Source organism: Euleptes europaea, chromosome 8, assembly GCF_029931775.1.
Source record: "Euleptes europaea isolate rEulEur1 chromosome 8, rEulEur1.hap1, whole genome shotgun sequence".
Lineage (NCBI taxonomy): Eukaryota > Metazoa > Chordata > Lepidosauria > Squamata > Sphaerodactylidae > Euleptes > Euleptes europaea.
Window position 1 is genome coordinate 98,842,966 of NC_079319.1, and position 23,225 is coordinate 98,866,190.

The window sequence follows — 23,225 nt, forward strand, 5'->3', positions numbered from 1 at the left end:
GATCTAGTGAATTTGTTTAAACATCTTCAACTGTAATGGATTGTGGTATTTATTAATATGTAGGACTGACTGGTTGTTTGATTGTCTGATAAACTTTTCTGTTTTGCGCCAGAACCACCATGATGGAAGCCATCCAGGTTGCAAATATCACTTTTGCAGTTGACCTATTCAAAAAATTGAGTGAAAAGGATAAAACAGCCAATATTGTTTTTGCTCCCCTTTGCACTTCGACTTCTCTGGCTCTCGCATATAAAGCTGCTAAGGGTGACACAGAGACCCAAATGAAGCAAGTAAGTGGCTTGATTTTAATTTGACTGATGCAACTATAAAAACGGTGTTAGCTATTTTATGTAGCTTTGATCCTTGCTAAGACGAATTGTCCTTGTTCCATACATTAAATGATACTTCCTCATGAGTACATTTAGATGTCAATCAGGGGATAATGGCAGACGTTTCGCCCATCTTAGCAGTAGATAGACTTCAGGCATATGTCAGGAAACTACTGGATGGAATATAAGAGTAGAGAAGGTCAAATGGAGCACGGCTGTGTCCATTGTTTGCCTGTGAAAACTATGTGGCAAAGGGGATGAGTTGGGAGGCCAATTAGCAAATTAGATTTATATATGGATGTCATGTTACAATCAATTCAGAAAAGAGAAGAGGGAGGGAGAACATGGGAAGCAATGCATTCCATCTAAATTGATTTTGGGGAAGAAATCACATAGCATTTTTTTTTTTTGCCTTAGCTCCCTGAAAACCTTTGCCAAATAGGGTTGCCAGCTGGTGTCAAGAAAAATACTGGACACGCTTGATAGAAATATGTTGACCAGCACGCACACGTGCATGCGCGCACACACACACACAAATATGATAAAAAATAAAAATGCCCTACACTTTTAATAGCGTGAAGTTAAATAAGAGCCTATTAAGCCTCTATTGAAGGGACAAGATATTTTTCTCCAGGCAACCCTAATCCAGATCTACTCACTCACTAGTCTGACATGCTAAAGCACTACTATACCATGCCCCTCCCATGTCATATGTACAAATACATACAGGGACATCTGGGTTTTACATAGCTTTGCAGCTGGTAGAAATTCAGCAGACAAAGCCAGGACAGGTCAAGTTTTCTTTGTACCGTCATTTCATAGCTTCTAAAAAGCAAAACCACTGAGCTCCTGATCACATTATGGTCTCTGGGGACAAGTGATAAAATGTAAATGTATATTTAAGCTTTGCACATATTTTGCCTCAGCTACTCTGAGCCTGGCTTTGTCCGGGAAAGGACGGCCTATAAACCTAATAAATCAAATCAAGTCAGTTTCTCTCAAACTGTTCCAGCCTGTTCCCCCCCGCCCAGCTTTATTCTACCTTCGGGGGGGGGGGACCCACACAACACCAACATCTGTGCAGCATGTAGCATACGTGCAGCAGACTAGCATGCCAGGGGGAACAGACTAAGCTGGAGCCCTGATCCCTGACATCTAGTTTTCTATGTGCAAAAGAGTGAATTTATTTTATGTTATTTTATTTATTTACTTCATTTATACCACATTTTTCTCCCCAGTGGGAACCCAAAGCCGCTCACATCATTCTCTGTTCCTCTGTTTTATACCCATAACAACTCTGCGAAGTAGGTTAGGCTGAGAGTGTGTGACTGGCCCCAAGGTCACCCAGTGTCATAGTCCAGTCTGCAACCCACAACAGGGAGGACTCCTCGGAGGAGGAGGAGGGGCCCTGCGTGGCCAGCCCAAGTCTGTCGGTCAGCAGAGAGCAAGCAGGCAGGCCAGACCCAGGCACTCTCAGAGGGGCCGCCACCAGGCAGCCCAGAGGCACCTCCCACACCAGAGGCAGCAGCCCCAGACCCTGGCCCCAGCTCTCCAGGGTCACCAGCCCCCGTGGAAGGCCGCCACAGAAGGCTGCGCATGGAGATGCACGAACGCTGGTGCAGCGCACGATTGGCTGCCAGGTATAAGCTACATGGGGGAAGCTCAGATGAAGAGTGTTGGCAGGATGATTCCTAGAGGCAGGTGTCAGCTATAAAGCTCCCGGGAGGGAGCTGCAGGGCGTGGCTGCAACTTGTTCGCCAAATGCTGAACCTAATGCCACTATTGTGATTTATTCCTGAATTAACCTGCCCTTGGGCTGATAACCGACTCTTGAAACTCCTCTGGCTCCTAATTGACCTCGGACGGTTTTGACTTTGTTTGTGCTTCTTCCCAGCTGTAACCTGATTCCGGCCGCAGATAAGCCAGCTAGCCAGGACACCCAGCTGGCTTCCATGGCAGAATGCGGATTTGAAACTGGGTCTCTCAGCTCCTAGTACTACACTCTAACCACTCTGCACCACACTTGAGCTCTCTATTTGTTGCTTCCTTTTGAATATGAAAGTATTCCATTTTGAATTTGAAAGTGGTACAGTCCAGACCCAGGTTTATGATGTCTGTGACAGCCAGGCCTGTGGCAATTTAAAACCAACAAATCTATTGTAGCTTTGTGGTTACACATCTCTAATTTTTTTTAAAAAATCTAACATTTCTAAAATCATAATTATATTTAATATAATATACAGTTCTGTGCAGTTACTTAGCATCTAAGCCTATTGAAACCAATGAAATAATTAGAAAGGAGTCAATCTGCACAGGATTACACAAATAGTCTATCAAATTATATTTTAGACAGTATAGAAGGGGCACAGGAAGAGACACTCAGTACTGAATTTAATGTTGTAACCATAGGTAGTAACCTAATGTAACATAACATAACCATCAGATGCAGACACACACAAGAACATACCATAAATAAATACCATCAGAACGTATCAAAATGCTTAAACTACTATTTAAAATACGCCCAGTACTCAACATAACTTAAAACTTAAGGCTACAATTTAAATAAAAACATTATTAAGTAGAGGATACGAACTTCTTTCTAATTTTAATAGACAAAAACATAAAAGCATCAGTTTAAAAAGTAACACAAGGGAGGGCATCTGCCAGTATAAATTTAACACACTCTTCATCAGAAATTAATAATGAACTGACTCGGCAGTTTATGTCTTATAATTCTATTGTCAGGAGGGGGCTTAGTCCCAGCAGTGGGAGGAGTCTCTGCCCAGGAGGTTGTCACGGTTGAGACAGTCTCTTCCGCCTCAGACCAGTCCGAGGGGGAGTCAGAGCTCGACTCATCCCTCAGACGTCGCCAGGTTGCCGCAGGACACACCTTGCAGACAGCCTCTGGCTTTTCTCCTCCCTGGCTGTTAGACTTCTCTGGCCTTATATACCCTCCAGGCCAAAGAAGCTCCTCCCAGACTCCGCCCCTAGCCCTCCCCCCAGAAGTCCATATAAGGGCAGCTGGGGGAAGCCTCCTCCCAGCCACGAGACACCGGGCGGGAGGCACGTCTGTTCCCTGCCCTGGCTCGCCCGCGAATCAGCTGGGGATCGGGGAGGCCCGTTACAGCCGGCGCCCCAATTGCAGCAGTGCAGGGGCTTGCCGCTCTGCCTGTTTCTGCAGTGGGGCGTTGGCGCGCTGCTCTGCCTGCCGCTGCGGTGGGCCGGTGGCACGCTGCTCCGGCTGCGGCGGTCAGGTCCTCCCATCGCACTCTGGCTCCATGGGCAGCTGGGGAGAGAGAGAGATCTGTTGGGGCTGCCCCCGAGTGGGGGCTGGTGAGTACGGGGGCAGAGCCCAGGCCCGGGAGATCGGAGTGGGAGCCCCTCCTGAGACACACCCTCCCCCCTTAAGGACCCTGATTCTCCATTGACGCCCTCCTCAAACACCTGGGACATGTAGACTGCGGGGAGATGCTGGGCTCCAGGACAGTGTTTAATTTCAAACGAGAAGGGAGCAGCTACAGGTACCAATGGAGCACCCTGGGGTTGTGGTCCTTCATCCAATGTATCCACAGTAGTGGGGCGTGGTCGGTTACCAACGTGAAGTGGTTATTATCCAGATAATATTGGAGAGCGCTGACAGCCCATTTAACCGCTAAGGCCTCCTTCTCTATGGTGGCATAGTTCCGTTCAGCCGGCCGCAACTTGCGGCTCAGGAATAGTACCGGGTGTTCCTGACCGTTGAGTTCCTGAGTGAGCACTGCTCCTAAACCGGACTCTGAAGCATCTGTGTGAACCGAAAATGGATGAGAAAAGTCGGGATTGCGGAGTATAGGATCCTGTGACCATGCCATCCGGAGATCATGGAAAGCCCTGGTGACATCTGGGGTCTACCGGAGCATATAAGGCCGCGACTTCCGCAGGCAATCTGTTAAGGCAGAGGTCTGCAAACTGCGGCTCACAAGCTGCATGCGGCTCTTTGGCCCGTTGAGTGCGGCTCTCCAAACTTGGTTTGGAGCCCCTGCTCTTGCGTCTGCTTGCGCCGGCAGCCGGTCTGCGGAGCCAGCACGCTTGAGAGAGAGAGCGGGCGAGCGGGCGCGCTGGCTCTCCCCCCCTGCCCTAGAGAATGACCAAGTCCCCCTTTCCCTTGCCCTCAATGGTTGGGAGGCTAAAGCCTCCCCTCCCCTCTAGCCGCACGATTACTGGGCGGGCAGCTCGGCGGTTCCTGCCCCCCGCCTATCAGCTGTTGGGCAGGGGGGGGGGCTTCCTTCCACGGGGTTTCCTGCCCTCGTGGAGGGCTCGGAGCACCTCCTCCAGATGCCGTAGATGGTCCTCCCAAGTTGTGCTGAAGATTACTATGTCATCGATGTAAGCCAGGGCAAAACCCTGGCATTGCGCCAACACCTGATCAACCATCCTCTGGAAGGTAGCCATGGCTCCATGCAGCCCAAAGGGCATCATGGTAAACTGGTACAGGCCTGACGGGGTGGCGAATGCAGTCTTCTCCTTGTCCTTCGGGTTCATGGGGATCTGCCAGTAGCCCTTTGTCAAATCGAGGATGGACAAATACTGTGCCTCTCCCAACTGATCTATCAAGATGTCAGCCCTTGGCATTGGGTAGGCATCGAATTGAGCCAGTTTGTTAACGGCTCTATAGTCCACACAGAATCTGATGCTACCATCGATCTTGGGCACTAGCACGATGGGGCTGCGCCATGCACTTTTAGAGGGTTCTATCACTCCCAAGTTCAGCATCTTGAACACCTCCTGCTCAATCACTTCCCAGCGTTGACGCGGGATGGGGCGCCAAGGGACTCGAGCCATTTTACCTTCGGGTGTCCGAATTGCATGGGTCACCCCCTGGATGCGACCGGGGGTTGAGGAAAAGACTGGAGGTAGGGACCCCACCAGGTGCTGTAGTTGCTCATGTTGGTCTTTGGTGAGCACTGAATCAATTTTTTGGGGGACCTCCTCAGGTGGGGAGGGTCCCCAAGGAAGATCCCCGGCGGATAAGTCCAGCGGTTCTTCCCCTAACTGACAGTCAGCCCAGACATCATCCCGAGAAACCCACTCTTTTAAATCGTTAATGTGGAGCCGCTTACAGTGGCGGCGGCTGGCCCCACACTGTACCTCGTAGGAGCAGGGTCCCAACACCCAACGTACTTCGTACGGCCCTTTCCAAGGATCCGTCTCTCCTGGCCCGAAGATCCGTCCCTTCCCTAAGACCTTGGAGCCTATGTCCAGGTGGCGTTCTTTGGACCCTACATCGTACCGCTCTTTGTAAATGGCCTGAGCCCATTCCAGGTTCTGCGCAGCTATGGACCGGGCTGCCGTTAGTCACGCTTGTAGTTGCTGCACATATTCCTGGACAGCCTGACCTTGCCCTGAGTCTGTTTCACCTATCCACTGCCCAGACATTAGCTTCAATATTCCCCGGGGTTTCCTGCCATACAAGAGCTCGAAGGGCGCATAACCCGTAGAAGCTTGGGGGGGTCTCCCGGATTGTGAAAAGGCGGGTTCCAAAAACAAATCCCACTGGTTTGGGTGGTCCCCTGCCAGATTTCTTATCATGGATTTGAGGGTCTGGTTTAGTCTCTCAACTAAACCGTCGGTCTGGGGATGGGCCACTACCGTAAATCTGTCGTACCCCAACACCTGGCACATCTGTCGGGTCACAGTAGCCGTGAAGGAGCCCCCCCGGTTGGTCACAATCTCCCTGGGAATTCCCACTTGTGAAAAGAACCAAATCAAAGCCCTACACACTCCCGGGGCCTGCATGGTTCTAAGGGGTATGGCTTTGGATAGTGGGTGGCATAATCGATAACAACTAGCAAAAAACGGAAGCCCTGAGGAGTTCTGGGTAGTGGACCTACGAAGTCCATGGCAATCCTGTCGAATGGGGTGTGCATTATCGGCAGGGGATGCAGGGGAGCCTTAGGGGGTCCTCTCCCTTCCCACCTTTGTCATCAAGGGCAAGCCCTGCAGAACTTCTTCACTTCTTGTGAGACAGTCGGCCAGAAGTTCTCGGACTGCAGGCGTGCTAGTGTGTTTTTAACTCCCTGGTGCCTGCCCAGCTATGATCATGACTCAATTCCAGCAGCTGGGATCGATATACAGAGGGTACTAACAACTGTTGGGTTTCTCGGTTGCCGTTCCGTAACACCCGGTACCATACCCCTCCCTCCTGCTGGACCTGGGGCCACCGGTTGGCCCTCCGGTCATCAACAACTCGCCCATCACTAACCGCTCCAACTTGCGCAGCCCTGCCAGTGGAGGATCCTGGGCTTGAGCCTCCCGGAAGGCTGGATCTCCCTGCCACTGCTCCATCCCTCCTGAATCTTGATCTGCTGGTACTCCTTCCCCCGGTGTTGCCTCTCGTATTTCTCTCGAGGGTCCCGGCTGTTTGTCGTCGTCTGCTTCTATGGCCCAGTTGTCATCCTGATGTGGCCTTTGGCGAAGCTCCTTCAGCATGTCCATGAAGAACGGGCATCTCTGCCCACTAGAACAGGATAGGGTAGCAGGGACACTCGTGCCACCTCTATCATGTAGGGTCTTCCTTGCCACTCCACTGTGATACTGACCACCGGGTAGCACTCGGAAGGAAGCAAGTGGTGGAAGCAAGCGATGGTAGCTATCCGTATCACTGGGACATCATCAGGTATCAGGGAGGTAAGTATCATGGATATTGAAGACCTGCTGTCTATGAGAGCTTTCTGAGGTTGTCCATTCACTAAGAGGGTAGCCACAAGCACCCCCGGGTGGGGGGTCACCGGTTCTGTGTGCCAGACATCTTCTATGCCTACATCACACTCCATGGTGGGGCAGTCATGGCAAAGATGCCCCCACTGCCCACAGGTGAAGCAGGGCCCTAGTCCCTTGGTCTCGGGCCTATGAGCTTCTTCAGCCCCTGAGCCCTGCCCCCTTTGTCAGTAGGAACGGGGTTACCTGCCCCAGAATGGGAGGGACCCATCGGGGATGTGGTCCTATTGCCAGGGGGATTTGGGGCCCCAGCCTGGCACGTCCTCCACGTTTTACCCTGTCTGGCCCTCGCGGCCATACTTCGGGCCTTCCCACCTCTCTGGGGGGTTCTCTGTTCCAGCCCCAATACATTTTCCAGCAGGACCATGGCCTCATCCAGTGTTTTGGGTCGGTTGCAAATGATCCAGTCATGGGCTCTAGAGGGCACCACTTGTACCAATTGCTCTAACAAAATACGGTCCACGATAGCCTTGCTCTCACTGGACTTCGGTTGTAGCCATTGATAGGCAGCGTCTCACAGGGTATTCACGAAGGCTCGCGGAGCCTCTTCCTTCTTCCAGCCTAAGGACCTGAACTTGAGGCAGTAAGTTTCCTCAGAGATGGCATACCTGTCCAGGAGACAGGCCTTCAACCGGTCATAGTTCCCACTTTTGTCTTTGGGCATAGACTTCAAAGCCGCCTGTGCTGGGCCAGTCAAGTAAGAGCCGAGAATGAAGGACCACTGATCTTTGGGCCACCCTGAATCCTCAGCTGTGCGTTCGAAGGCTTCGAGATACCCATCCAACTCGTCCTCGGGTCCCAACTTCAACAGGGGAACAGCTGGCATGCGAGCCTCTTGCCCCGGATTCGCTCCCATTGAGCTTAGGGCTGTTAATTCAGTTCGGCCCGAACTGAAAAACAGCCGAATTTCCCCTGATTCGGTGGTTTTTAGTTCGGGACGAACCGAACTCAAAAATGGCGGGCAACCGGGGGAGCCGAATTCAGCGAGTTCGGGAGTTCACGAATAAATCCGGCCAATTCGGGTCCATCAGTAAGCAGCATAACCGTCAATAAGCAGCATTCTCCTTCCCCGGCCAATCGGTGGCCAAGCTGGGTCTTCTTCTGGCCAATCAGTCAGGATTGAGTACTGGAGGAATCAGCTGATGTGCGGCCCGGCCAGGGAGAGAGAGAGGGAAATCCTCGTGTGTGTGTGGGGGGTGCTTGTGCACATTCGCTCCTTTCTGTGGCTGCAGGGGGCATATTTGTTGGGGTACAGACCTCAAACTTTCAGCAGAGATTCAGACAAGCCTTCTTAAGAGACCACCCAAGTTTTGTAAACATTGGGTCAGGGGGTCCCGAGATATGGGCTCCCCCCTTTTTTCTTTCCATGGCTGCAGGGGGCGCATTTTTGGGGGTACAGACCTCAAACTTTCAGTGGAGCTTCAGATGAGCCTTCTTAAGATACTCCCCAAGTTTTGTAAACATTGGGTCAGGGGGTCTCGAGATATGGGCTCCACCCCTTTTCCCTCCCCCCTTTTCCATTTCCGTGGCTGCAGGGGGCGCTTTTTTGGGGATACAGCACCCAAGCTTTCAGCATAGCTTCAGACAATCCTTCTTAAGATACCACCCAAGCTTTGTAAAGATGGGCTCAGTGGGGGCAGAAATATTGCCCCCCTTTTCTCTTTCCGTGGCTGCAGAGGGCGCATTTTTGGGGGTGCAGATCCCAAAATTGAGCGGAGCTTCAGACAAGCCTTCTTAAGAGACCACCCAAGTTTTGTAAACATTGGGTCAGGGGGTCCCGAGATATGGGCTTTCCCCTTTCCCCTTTTCCCTATTGGGATGAATGGGATTCTGTATGCATCTCCAGAGCAAAACGTCTAGTGCCTAAATGGAATCGTCTTGGATTACCCAGTTCTCCCCAGCCCCTCCTGATGGAACAGAAGACAGCCACAGTAAAACCCCTTTGGGGGCTTTAATCTATAATTTTTCTCCTGTGTGTGTGTGTGTGTGGGGGAAGCAGAGTCTGTGTGTGTGTGGGGAGGCAGCAGTTTCTGTGGGTGGGGGGGGGAAGCCAAAGGGGGCTTTTGCCAGTTCTGCCTGGGGTATGTGTTCCCCCTGGAGTCTCTCTCTCCCTGGTTTGAGGGGGGGTTTCAGTTGTGTGTCTTCAGGTTTTCCCTCATTCATAAGAGCGGTTAGGTCTATTTGGATGCTTGCTCAAAACTGGTTTTCAAATGGTGACTTAAAGAATGCATTTGGAGTCCCATGCAAAAGGGGAAATTCCACCCCTCCTGCTCATTATGCATAGCTAGCTGCCTCTGTCCCTTTCCATGGTTTGCAAACTCCCAGGTGTCAGGTGTTGCTTTGCACAGTTGCAAAGGTGTTGCTTACAAGGTTGTGTTGCTTTTCAGTCGTGTTGCAATGCTTTGCAAACTTCTCAGCTGTTTGTCGGGGCTGGGAGCTTTGTGCGTGGGCGGCAAGCTCTGCTCAGAGATGCACATTAAGGGTGGGGGGACCCCTTTCAGGGCCCATATCTCAGCCCCCCCGACCCAATCTTTACAAAACTTGGGGGGGGGTCTTTCAAGAAACGTCCTTTGAAGCTCTGCTGAAAGTTTGGGACCTCTACCCCCCAAAATGCCCCTCCCAGAGCCGCGGAAAGGCGTGGTTGTGTTTTTAATGGCTTTATTCGGCCGAATTTTTTTCCCGAACTTTGAATTCCTGCCGAATTGCACAGACCTGAAGCGGGGGAGTTCGGACTTTGGCATATCCCGAATCTAAACGGGCCAAATTCAGCCGAATCCGAACTATACCGAATTTTTTAAAATTTAACAGCCCTAATTGAGCCTTGCACCGACGTCGCTCGTCCGGGAGGATGTCACGGTTGAGACAGTCTCTTCCGCCTCAAACCAGTCCGAGGGGGAGTCAGAGCTCAACTCTCCCTCAGACGTCGCCAGGTTGCCGCAGGACACACCTTGCAGACAGCCTCTGGCTTTTCTCCTCCTTTTCTGTTAGACTTCTCTGGCCTTAAATACCCTCCAGGCCAGAGAAGCTCCTCCCAGACTCCACCAGAAGTCCATATAAGGGCAGCTGGGGGAAGCCTCCTTCCAGCCATGAGACGCTGGGCGGGAGGTGCGTCTGTTCCCCGCCCTGGCTCGCCCGCGCATCAGCTGGGGATGGGGGAGGCTCGTCACAGCCGGCAGTGCGGGGATGCGCCGCTCTGCCTGTTTCTGCAGTGGGGCGTTGGTGCGCTGCTCTGCCTGCTGCTGTGGTGGGCTGGTGGCGCGCTGCTCCGGCTGCGGCGGTCGGGTCCTCCCATCGCACTCCGGCTCCATGGGCGGCTGGGAACAGAGAGAGATCAGTTGGGGCTGCCCCTGAGGGGGGGGCTGGTGAGTATGGGGGCAGAGCCCAGGCCCGGGAGATGGGGGCGGGAGCCCCTCCCGGGACATCTATAAAATGGGCAATATAAAACATAATGCTTAATATCTTTGACTTGATCATGACTGCAGGGGCAAAGCAGTTGCTCCACAGGAATTTTATGAAATCTGCCAACAAGATAGGTAGAAGGCATGGTCTGGAAACATACACTTGTAGATGCATTAATAAAATCACTTAAATAACAAGAGAACATTTAATTTTTCTTGACAGAAGTAAACCATGTGGAAAATTTTGAATGACAAGCTAAACTGATATTGCAAGTAGTATCACGCTCAAAGAGCCAATTATGGATTTTACTTATATCCCAGGATTTTACAACCTCCAAAGCAGGGAAAGAATATGATTGTAGGATAGAGGCACAACTTCATCCTGGAGAGGAGTGACCAGTGGGGTACCACAGGGGTCTGTCTTGGAACCAGTACTATTTAATATTTTTATAAATGACTTGGATGATGGAATAGAGAGCATGCTAATCAAATTTGCAGATGACACCAAGTTAGGAGGGGTAGTTAATACCCCAGAGGGTAGGGTCAGAGTTCAGAATGACCTTGATAGACTGGAGAGCTGGGCCATAAGCAATAAAATGGATTTCAATACAGAGAAGTGTAAGGCACTTCACCTAGGAAGAAACAACATAAGGCACAGGTACAGGATGGGAGAGAGTTGGCTTGACAACAGTACATGTGAAAGAGATCTGGGAGTCTTAGTGGACCACAAACTGAACATGAGTCAACAGTGTGATATGGCGGCTAAGAAGGCCAATGCAATTCTGGGCTGCATCAATAGGAGTATTGTGTCTCGATCAAGGGAAGTAATACTACCACTGTATTCTGCATTGGTCAGACCTCACTTGGAATACTGTGTCAAGTTTTGGGTTCCACAATTTAAGAAGGATGCTGACAAGCTGGAGCGTGTCCAGAGGAGGGCGACCAGAATGGTCAGAGGTCTGGAATCCAGGCCCTATGAGGAGAGACTTAGGGAGCTGGGTTTGTTTAGTTTGGAGAAGAGAAGGTTGAGGGGAGACATAATAGCCATGTTTAAACATTTGAAGGGATTTAATGTTGACGAGGGAACTAGCTTGTTCTCGGTTGCTCCAGAGACTAGGACACGGAGTAATGGATTTAAACTAATAGAAAAGCGATTCCACCTAAACATTAGGAAGAATTTCCTGACGGTGAGGGCTGCTCGACGGTGGAATGCACTGCTTCGGAGGGTGGTGGAGTCCCCGTCTTTGGAGGTCTTTAAGCAGAGGCTAGATGGCCATCTATCGGGAGTGCTTTGATTGTGGGATCCTGCATGGCAGGGGGAGGGTTGGAGTCACTGGGGATGTGGGGGGAGGTAATTGTTAGTTTCCTGCATTGTGCAGGGGGTTGGACTAGATGAACCTGGTGGTCCCTTCCAACTCTATGATTCTATGATTCTATATTGGCCCATTGATTTCCTTTTTAAAAGTGCCAATAACAAAGTTTAACTAAATGGTCTTCCGAAATACTATCAAGGTTTTAAAATATTTTAATAGTTTTAAATGAATGCTTACTGTAATGGAGGGCAATCCAACTAACCCTCTTTGGAGTATTTTAAAAAAATAGCCCCTGCTGAATGACCAGCAGCTAATCACATTGCATTAAGGTGTGCCTTCCAAGACAGAGATTCTTGAAATACAGTACACAGATTTTTTTTTTTAAAAAGCTCTGTTTTATTAACTGGGCATAAATAAGCCATCTATGCTTCATTCTGCTATTACCAATAACTACAACTTTAGTTTAGTCATAGTTCATTCTTAGTTTCTCCCTTTCACAATAAACAGCCAGGTTCGACAGCATCCTTCTAAGACCAATCTCAGCAAAAGACATAATTGCAATAACATCAGTGTGGGGTCTCGAGCCTTCGGCCAGTGCCCCATGACTCGCTCCCCTCCCCAACTCCTGCGGCTGTGGGGTTTCCTCGGCCTCAGACCACTCAGCCGGGGAATCAGAGCTCTCTTCCCCATCTGAGTCCACCAGGATTGTGGGCTTTTCACAGCCAGCCCGTCCTGGCTCTCATCCTCCTTGGCCTCCACCCCCACAAGCCTCTTAAAGGTTTTCTCCCCTGGCCCCTCCCTCTCCGAGCCCATAAGGCTCAGTACCCCACCTGATGCTTGGGGCCAATCGGGTTGCTGGGCAGTCCCCTCGACCCCGACCCTGCCCAGCCTGCACTCGGCCGCAGCTCAGCTGGTCGTCGGGTGCGGTCTCTGCTGCGGATCCTTGCAGCAGACTGCCCTGCCCTCGGAGCCTGAGGAGCTCCGGGCTGCGCGACTCTCCATGGGCGCCTGCAGATCCCTGCTCCGACTGTCGCCCTGCAGAGGGGAGAGGAAGGCCCCATGAGAAGACGCTGGGGCGATCCACCAGCCACCGGCGGAGAGCGGCGTCCTTTCCCTCCGCCTCCCCTGTCCAAGCCGCTCCGCCACCCGGTGTGAGGGGTCAGATTTTGAGACCACCGCGGCCTCCGCTCCCCGCCTGTGTGCTGCCCGGGCCAACCCTCTGTCCTCCCGAGTGCGAGGTGAGCAATGGGCCTGCGAAAGTGCCTGCGATGCCCGGGACGTGGGCTATCGCAGGACAATCAGTGTATAACCACACAATCCATCCAACTCTAAGCATTTTAAAATCTCAATTGTCCAGAAGGGGAAACAGCATAGGTTTAACTCTCCCCTAGGGTTGTGCATATCAATAAACGTGAACCGAAAATAAACCCAACATTAGCCATTTCGGTAATTTTCGGGATTTGGGTTTACCAGATACCAAAACCTGGGGATAAAGCCGAAGACGAATAGGCGATTCCTGAAAAAGCCAAATAGGTATTCATCTTTTCGGGTTCAGCTATTCACCTTTGCTCAGAGGCACAGATCTGTGCTTTCTCTTCTTTCTCTTTTTTTTTTTTAATGGTTTTGTTAGAGCCCCATAGTTTGGGCCCTTTTGAGGTAGGGGTCGTGTAATTGGGATCAACTTGGTCTGACCAACTGACAGCAGTGAGCTGATCTGCACCTTAAAAGATGGGACTCACAAGATTTTTTCCTACGCACACAGGAGATGATACTGGACTTGAAAACCTCCTTACAGAAGTCAATTCAAGATTCTGAACAAAAGGTCCTTCAAAGTATTTCCAAGGTCGAAGAGAAACTTGAACTCAATTCCCAAGAAATTGTCAAAATCAAACAGAAGCAAGACGAAATTGAGACATCAGTAACACATCATACCACAGAACTTCTGGAACAATCAAAAATAATTCAAGATCTCTCTACCAAAACTGATGCTCATGAAGTGAAGCTTCGAGATAAGAACATTAAATTTCGCGGGATTCCTGAACATTTCGGGAAAGAAAGCCTAGAATCAGATATCAGAACACTTCTCCATGATAACTACGAATTTGATGAAGACGACACTCTCCTGGAATTTTGCTACAGAATTAATTCATTTTACGCCACCAAGTACAAGAAACCAAGAGATATACTAGTGAGATTTGTACATAAAAGGACCAGAGACCTCTTTTTAAAGACACAAAGAGACGACCCATTAATCTGGGAGGGGAACTCAATACAGATCTTAACTGATCTTCCAAGAAGTGTCCTAACAAAAAGGAAAGAGTATAACGATCTGAAGCAAGAACTGGACAAGTGACAAATTAGGTTCCGTTGGCTTATTCCATATTCACTAGAGATTTCTTTGCCGCAAGGGAAGAGGTTAATTCACAATCAACTACAAGCTAAAGACTTACTTGAAGAATTAAAAATTCAAGGAGACACAGCTCCAAAAGACTCTGAAGATTCCCCAGGAGAAGGCCCTAGCAAACCCCAACCGACTCAGAAGGGGAAAAAACAACCGCTTGAGAAACGAGAACTCAGAAAAAACAGGAAGACTTCCGAAGGAGATAAACTAAACCAAGCAGCCGCTTTATAGAATCGAATCCCAATCTTACCATGAATCATTTGCAGATAACATCATTAAATATCAATGGTCTTAACTCTCCCAACAAAAGAAAAAGAGTCTTCCACAGCTTAAAAAAGCAAAAGAAAGATATCATCTGTCTCCAAGAAACCCACATAAAGAAAAATCATGAAAATTTTTTACACACAAACCATCTTGGAACCCCATACTTGGCATCGGCGAAGGTGAAGAAGAGAGGCCTTGTAACTTATATCAACGAGAAAGTTCTGACGGTAAAAACCCATATAGCAGACTCAGACGGACGCTATCAGATCTTAATCCTGTTTGGATCAGATGGAATTTGCTTCACAATAGTACACATCTACGCTCCGAATGCTGCCAAAGAAACCTTCTATGAAACACTGTTTAAGAATCTCTTAGAATACCACCAAGGAGAAATTATAATTATAGGAGACTTCAATGCAGTTGTGAACCCCAAGATGGATAAGACTCACAGTAGCACATCTGGGAAGTTGCCGAAGAGTGTCTTCAAATTAATGAATGAATTTGATCTAGTTGATATATGGAGAACGAAAAATCCAAAAACAAAAGACTACACCTTCTATTCAAATCGTCACGATTCACACTCAAGAATTGACATGTGTTGGACTTCTAGATCAATGATAACAAATGTTGAGAAGATACTTATAGTACCCAGGATACTGTCAGACCATAATCCAATCGAATTGACTTTAATAAGAGGTAAAGCAGGGATCAGAAGATGGCGGATGAACGATCAATTATTCCGGAATAAGCAAATACTTGAACAATGTAAACATGATCTGAAAGAATTTTTCATCTTAAACAAAACAGAAGATATGTCTGATCTTGTTATATGGGACGCCAGTAAAGCTTTTATAAGAGGGAAATTGATCGCTTTGAATTCCAAAATAAAAAAGAGAGACAGAAGAAATTTACAAGAGAGACAAGATCAATTAAGAAAACTCGAAAAGAAAGTCCAGATCAAGTCAGACAAAACCACTCTACATGATATCAAGATGACCAAGCACCAAATAGAGCTGTTAGAAACAGAAGAAATCAGAATAAAAGTAAAATATGCCAAGCAGAGGTTTTTTGAAAGAGCAAACAAGCCAGGTCGTTTTTTAGCCAACCAACTTCGACAACAAGAGAAGAAAAGGAAGATAATTGGCGCCAAAGCTGATGGGATAATATATAACAAACAAGATGAAATTGAAAAAATATTTTTGGAATATTATAAGCAACTTTATTCGAAGGATGATTTGCGAGAACAAGGACTTTCCACTTACTTAGTGGACGCACAGCTACCTAAACTTACACTAGATGAACAAGAGATACTTAATCAGAAGATAACAACCCAAGAAATTGTAGACGCTATTAACAATCTAAAATCAGACAAGGCACCTGGACCAGATGGTCTAACACCTCACTACTATAAACTGTTGGAGCATCAGCTAACTCCGGCTTTACTCTCTCTTTATAACGACGTAATAGAATACGGGAAGATTCCTCCGTCATGGCAAGAAGCACATATTTCACTAATCCCAAAAGAAGCTGCAGACCAATGTCTTCCTCAAGCCTATAGGCCAATATCATTACTGAACATTGACTACAAAATTTTTGTTTCTATAATTACCAAAAGACTTCAAAAACATATCGGAAACTTGGTACACCTAGATCAAACAGGCTTCATTCCTAAAAGACTTATGAAAGATAATGTGAGACTGGTTCTTAGCGCAATAAAATATGCAAAGTCAAAATCAATAAAAACAGCCATGATCTTTTTAGATGCAGAAAAAGCTTTTGATAATGTTTCCTGGCACTTTATTAGTAAAACACTACAACAAATGGATTGTGGAGAAACTTTACTCAAAGTTTTCAATACGATATATTCGGTGCAAAGAGCTCGCCTTCTGATTAACGGTCAGCTGTCTACAGAATTTAATATTACAAAAGGAACCAGACAAGGCTGTCCTCTCTCTCCATTTTTATTCGACTTATCAATGGAGGTCTTTTCAAATTACATAAGAAATGACCCAAAAGTTAAAGGTCTAACAGTAGGAAATGAAGAACACAAAATCAAAAGTTATGCAGATGACGTTGTTTTAATTTGTCAGAACCCTGAGCAAACACTCCCATATGTTTACAATCATCTTACCGAATATGCAAAATACTCAGGGTACAAACTCAATAAAACAAAGACAAAAATATTGACTTTTAATCTAACCGCAGATGAAGACAAGCTTATCGAAGACATTACTGGTTGTCGGATCGCTAAAGAATCAGTGAGATATCTGGGTGTCAACATATCCTCCCGAAACAATACACTTTTAAGCTCAAACTACCTGAAAACTTGGGGAGAAATAGAAAAAGATCTGACTTTATGGTCAAAGATGAACATTTCATGGTTAGGAAGGATATCGACGATAAAGATGAATATTCTTCCCAGACTAAACTTTTTATTTCAATTTTTGCCGATAGAGATCCCCGAAAGGACATTAGAGAACTGGCAAAAACAAATCAATTGATTTGTCTGGAACGGGAAAAAACCGAGAGTAAGATTCAAAGTTCTCCAAGATGAAAAGAGGAGGGCTGGCAATGCCCAATATCAAACTATACTATCATGCAGCCTGTCTATCTTGGACAACCGAATGGATAAAACAACCTAACAGTCGGCATGCTACTTTAGAACGGGCGGATTTGGGACAGGGTTTTCATAAAGTTCTGTGGGACCCCAAATCAAAAATTCAAAAAGATAAAGCACAAGAAGACTGCGATGTCAAAACAGCGTTACTGAAAGTCTGGAAAAGATATAAAAAGAGAATAAGTCCTTCTCCACCATCTTTAATGTCACCAATTGAGGCATATCACGATATTGTTAAACTAAAACCTGGTGTTCACTTCACCTACAATGACATGATAGAGCCTACGGGAGAAATCAAAGATATGACTAAATTTCAAGAAAAATTCCAAAAGTTGAATTGGCTAACTTTTTTACAACTGAGATCCAATTTGAAGAAAGACTGCTTATATCCACAACCATTCCGTGAACTCACCGAATTCGAGCAGTTAATATCTAAAAATGACTCATACATATTGGGAAAAATATACAAACTTCTTTTGAAATACGACACAGAAGAAGAACAAGTGAAAACAAACATGATAAAGTGGATGCAAAATTTCAGAGAAATGATTAATATGGACTCATGGGAAAAAATTTGCTCCTCCGAATTGAAATATACTGTTTCCCAAGAAGTGAAAGAAAATTGGTATAAGACTTTCTACAGATGGTACTTGACTCCCAATATGCTCTCCCAAATGACAAATCCAGGGGAAAAAGGTGCATGTTGGAAATGTCAAGAATCAGACGGTTCTTATTTTCATGTTTGGTGGACGTGTCCAAAATTACAACTATACTGGAAGTTTACGTTTGATCCAAAATTTTACTTACTCAGTATAATACCGCCAAATTTATCTCAAAAATTGCATGACGTTTTTAAATATGCTACAACAGCTGCTAGAATAATCTTAGCAAGAACATGGAAACAACCTCACATACCCGAAATTGACGATTGGAAAGAAAAACTACTGGAATATGCAGCAATGGCTAAAATGACTGACGATTTAAATCCTAAACTTAGTGAATCTCCTGAGCAATTTCAGGAAAAGTGGTCTTCTTTTTATACATATATGAATTCCAACTAACATAAACAATATATGCTAAAATACCGTAATACCTTGTTGTATACTCTTTACTTTAAATAATCGTTAAACAAGAATAAGAATTTTTAAAATATAAATGATTACTATGAAGTAAGAATAACAAACTAAAAGCATTTTGTAACCTTATTTTACTTAGAAAGCATTTTATAATACTGTATTGTTTTTACAATATCAACATTTGCCCCTCTCCCTTTTTCCTTTCCTGTATCCCTTAATTTTTTTTTTTTTAAAATGGGACTCACCTAGTCCAGAGAACGTTAGTTTCTGTCTACTGCTCATGGGCCTTCACCCGCATGGATGAGCAATATCCTTAACGTGAGCTGCCTTGGTCATTACTTCAGCTGGCTCCAATATCGTTTCCCTGCACTGTGACTATTTCTTGGAATCAGATTTTTCATGATCACAGTAAAGGACTGCTCACAGGACGTAATTTGCCACCAAAAGAAATGTTTTCGGTGCCTTATTTCTCTTGCATTTAAGTCTTTTTCTTCTATTTGGAAGCTCATTTGCATGGCCATCATGCAAAGCAACCCAGAAATTAAGGCAGCCCCAGACTTTGAGGCGCCAGCCTGGAATTGTCTCTTTCTGCCAGTCCTCAGCAACACTGAACTTTTGAACTTGAAAACTGATGGACAGTTTGGCTCTCCAATGCCTGCAGGATGGGGGTGTCCCCTTTGCAGGCCCATAAAATTGGACCCCCTGTCCCAAAGTTCATCAAACTTTGATGACTCTCTGAGGAGAGTCTCTAGCAGCCACACTGCAAATTTGGGGACTCTTCCTCCAAAAATGACCCCCCAGGAGCTTCAAAAAAATCCCCATAGACTATAATGGGCCTGGATTTTTCGGTAAACTCGAAAATAAGCCAAATATCGCAATTTACCGGTATGAGTATTCGGCTTATTCCAGGTTTACCAAACACAAAAAAACCCCAATTGGGCCCAATAAACCCAAACCCGAAATTTACCGAAAAATTACAACCCTACTCTCCCCCTAAACTCGTTGGGAGAATTACCATGGAATCTTAACCATGTCTATTCAGAAGTATCCTTCAGTGAGCTCAATGGCACTTACTTGTGGGTAAATGTGTATAGTCTTGCAGCCCAAAAATACTTAATAAAGTCACCAGCGCTGCACAAAAGATGAAAATGCAAGGTAGACACCCTGCCCACATACTGCCCTCCAAGGGATTCACTGCCTCCAAACTCTTCAGCCTTCCCCCCCCCACAATGATACCCCAAGATAGTTCCCCCCCACATTTCTTTAGAAGATTCAATCCTGCCACCATCTACTCCCACAGTCAGCTGGAACCAACACAGTAAGCAGATTGGTTGGCTGCAAAAGTCTCTCCCTTTCCAACTTTCTCAAGTTGAGCCAACAGGATTGCTCTGGGAGCATCATGCCTGGCCACTGAGTGGTGGATTAGGTTCTTTTCAAACTTCACTGGCTGCAAGTGGACGGTGTGTCTCCACTTTATCAAACTGCATGGAGCTTGGCTGTGGTGGTTGCAGGCTTACTTAATTAGAAAATACGGAACATTTATGTGTCTGGTATTTTCTCAGTTTCTTTACTGGACAGAAAGGGAAAATACCAGACTGTCCATTTCAGAACCAGACACCTGGCAATCCTATTGCCAAATGTGCCATGTACTGGCTCATCCCTAAGATGGAATAATAATGGCGAGCCGTGACAAACTGCTCACAAGGAAAAAGAGGAGAGTGCTACAAACTAGTGACCTGGAGGTATTTTTCAGGAGGTAGTGGCCATGATACCAAGATATCTTTCTTCAGGGAGGGGGCCACAGCCATGCACCATCAGCTTATAAATAAGTGAGGTTTTTTTGCTCTCATTTGTGATCCATTCTACTTGCTTATATTGAATCTCATCTTCCATTTTGTTGCCATTTACTCACATTTTTAATTTCTGAAGTTTGCTCAGATGAATAATAATACACCCAATGAGAGAGACTTCCATTTCCAGTTTTCACTCCCCCCTTTTTAATAGCTTCTCTTGCTGAATCACTAAAAGCCCACTGTGGAGAAAGGCGGGGTATAAATGAAGTAAACAAATAATAAATATAGCTGAAGATGAGAGGCAGATAAAAGACAGGTTGTTGAATGGCTGAGAAGAAGAGAATGAGGCAGGAAAAGAGGATATGGGGGTTGCCAGAAGGAGGGAAAGGGGAAATAGTGTGGGGAGGGGATACAGGGGAAAGTGAAGTGCCCCCCATAAGTCCTTGAGGGTTCCCTACTGTGCAAGTGGGCCTGGCCTACTTGTTGGCACCACACAACTATGCCATGGTTTTCTAGGTAGAAGCTGAAGACAGAGGGACAGATAAAGGTAAGTTTGCTGTTTGGTGGGAAGAAGAGCAGGAAGCAGGGAAAGGGGGGAGAGGCAATGGGGGCTTTCAGGGAAGGGAAAGAGAAAACAGTGGGGGAGGGGGAAATTGCATGCCCCCAGCAAGTCGTTGCAGGTTCCTACTTGTTAGATATAATGATAACATGTTTCCTTTTATTTGGCTTGACTGTACTGGAAAAGCTGTACTTTCAGAAATCTGTGCTAAAAGCTGTGTTTAATCTGAAACATTATTGCTTAACAGGGCCTCCATCTAGAAGACGTCAAAGATGTTCCTTTTGGCTTCCAAACACTAACAGCAGATACTTCCAAACTTAGTTCTTTTTATTCACTGAAAATGGTCAAACGGCTCTATGTAGAAAAGTCCCTAAGCCCCACTACGGTAAGCCACTGAGAACGAATTACACTTTTCCGAAAGCCAACCTATTGACCATGGTGATCTTAAACTGCATTGTGAATTGAATTTTTATTTATTATTTTATTTTATTCACTTTGTACCCCACTCTATTTCCTAGCCAGGGCCGGGCTCAGAACAGCTGACTACTTTAGATACATAGATTCCAATAATCATTAAAAATTATAAGCACTTATATAAAAACATGATTATTTTAAAAAGCCATTAAAATTGGGTTATACTAATTGGCACCATTGATAAAACACTAAACCACAGAGAGTCCGGGGAGCAATCAGACGTCGCCATAATAAGATGGAAACAAGCTAAAACAAGTGGGGGGGGGGGTTATAGTATAGTATAATTATAGTATAATTGGGTTATACTAATTGGCACCATTGATAAAACACTAAACCACAGAGAGCCCGGGGAGCAATCAGACCCCGTCATAATAAGATGGAAACAAGCTAAAACAAGTGGGGGGGGGGGAAGGGAGACGATAGATAACATAGCATACAGCCATAGCATAAATTGTTGCTTAGGGTTGCCAAGTGCCAGGTGGTGGTGGGCAAACCCCCGCCAATCCACCTGGCTGCCCGTCGACCAGCTGAGGGTCGGCGGGCAAAGCGTGCATGCGCACCTGCCCCAGGCACCACGTCACTTCCAGTTTACACCTGGAAGTGCCACATCGCAACGGGCCTTTTAACACTCAAACTCTCAGTTTTGAGTGGTAAAGGCCCCATTGCAATGCAGCACTTCTGGGTGTAAACCGGAAGTTCTGCAATCGCGTCGGTGCTACCGCTCGCGCCATCGCACCTCACCTCCACCCCAAAAATCTCCTGCCGGAGGAGAGGAGGGACCTGGTAAGGTTAACTGTTGCTGCCCTCAACTATAGACCTGGCGGAACATCTTGGTCTTACCAGCCCTGCCGAACTGCATCAAGTCCTGCAGGGCCCTGGTTGAGGATAGCCGGACACTCTTCGGGCCACAGGTACCACCAGCAGGTTGTTATTAACAGAACTCAGAGCTCTCTTGTTTTCTGTTTATTATCATTACTCATAATATTGTGCCTGCATTAGGTATTAAATTACAATGTAGTTCTCTCTTTTACAATTTAGTGCAAAAGTTGCATCATGCTTTGATGACAGATTTTCTATCAACATTCACTACCTATCCGCATCTGAAAGCAAGTAGTACGTTATCCCTATTCATTTCCCCCTGAATCTGATTCAAGCATAATGAAGGCAGATAATATAGAGCAGGTATAGCATAGTGGCTGAGAGAAAGAGCTGCGGTCTAGGAGGTCTACAGTTCTCGAATCCTGTATTTGCCATTAGCTCATGAGATGACCTCAGGCAAGTTGCTCTTTCTCAACTTCTTCCAGGAATTCACTAGGTGACCTCGGACAAACTGCTCCTTCTCAGCCTCTGCCATCAACTAGGGGGCTTCAGGCAAGCCTTACTTTCTCAGCCCTAAGCTCCTACTTGCAGTAATTATACTGGCCTACCTTCCAGGGCTATGGTAAATATTACAGTGCGAAAATGTATGTGAAGAGCTTGGAACACTAATGTAGCTCTTTAAATGATAAGAATTATGATCACATTAGATCTTTTCAGATGTTACATTTAAGAGTCTCCCATCCAAATACATGCCAGGGCCAGTTCTGCTTAGTTTCTAAGATATGACGAGATCAGGCTAGCCTGGGGCTATCCAGGTCAGGGCATATTAGCTGTGTAAAAATGCCCTCCTGAATAATTCAGTTTTGCATAGTTTGTGAAATGCCAGGAGAGTTGGAGCCTTCTGACCTTATCAGGAAGGCCATTCCATAAAGTGGGGACAATAACAGAGAATGGATGTGTATGGGCAGCTGTTGATTTTGCCCATTTGCATGAGTATACATTTGTAGCATACAATACATGCAGTGACTGTTTTAGAAGAAATGGCAATTACATATATCAGGAGAATTGCTGGTAGCACTGGCCTCAGCACACGCAGTTAGTTACCCCCAAGGGCAATGCCTGAAAAGGTCTGTAATTAAATCATCAATAGATTTGAACTCTGATTGAAGCATAATTGTCCACTTTCCTCAAATCTTAACATCATAATCAATGGGACTATATAAGGGTGTGAGGGTTTATTTGTTTTGTGGGTTTATTTCAAGAATTTGTATCTACTCTGCATATGCCAAGAGAAATAACTTTCCTAGAGATGTTCTAGTCTGGGGCTGTGGCTCAGTGGGAGAGTATTTGCTTGGCGTGCAGAAGGTCCCAGGTTCAATCCCCAGCATCTCCAATTAAAGGGAGTAGGCAAGTAGGTGATGTG

At 46.5% G+C, this 23,225-nt stretch overlaps 1 protein-coding gene across 1 annotated transcript in view; it reads left to right on the top strand.

Annotated features, from left to right (window-relative positions):
• Positions 1 to 23,225, top strand: part of SERPINB5 (serpin family B member 5) — a 38,706-nt gene that overhangs the window by 6,903 nt on the left and 8,578 nt on the right. The window contains exons 2-3 of the mRNA XM_056854866.1: positions 113 to 290; positions 20,757 to 20,894. Coding sequence (XP_056710844.1) covers positions 120 to 290; positions 20,757 to 20,894 — 309 coding nt within the window. The 5' untranslated portion in view covers positions 113 to 119. The remainder of the gene's footprint in view (positions 1 to 112; positions 291 to 20,756; positions 20,895 to 23,225) is intronic.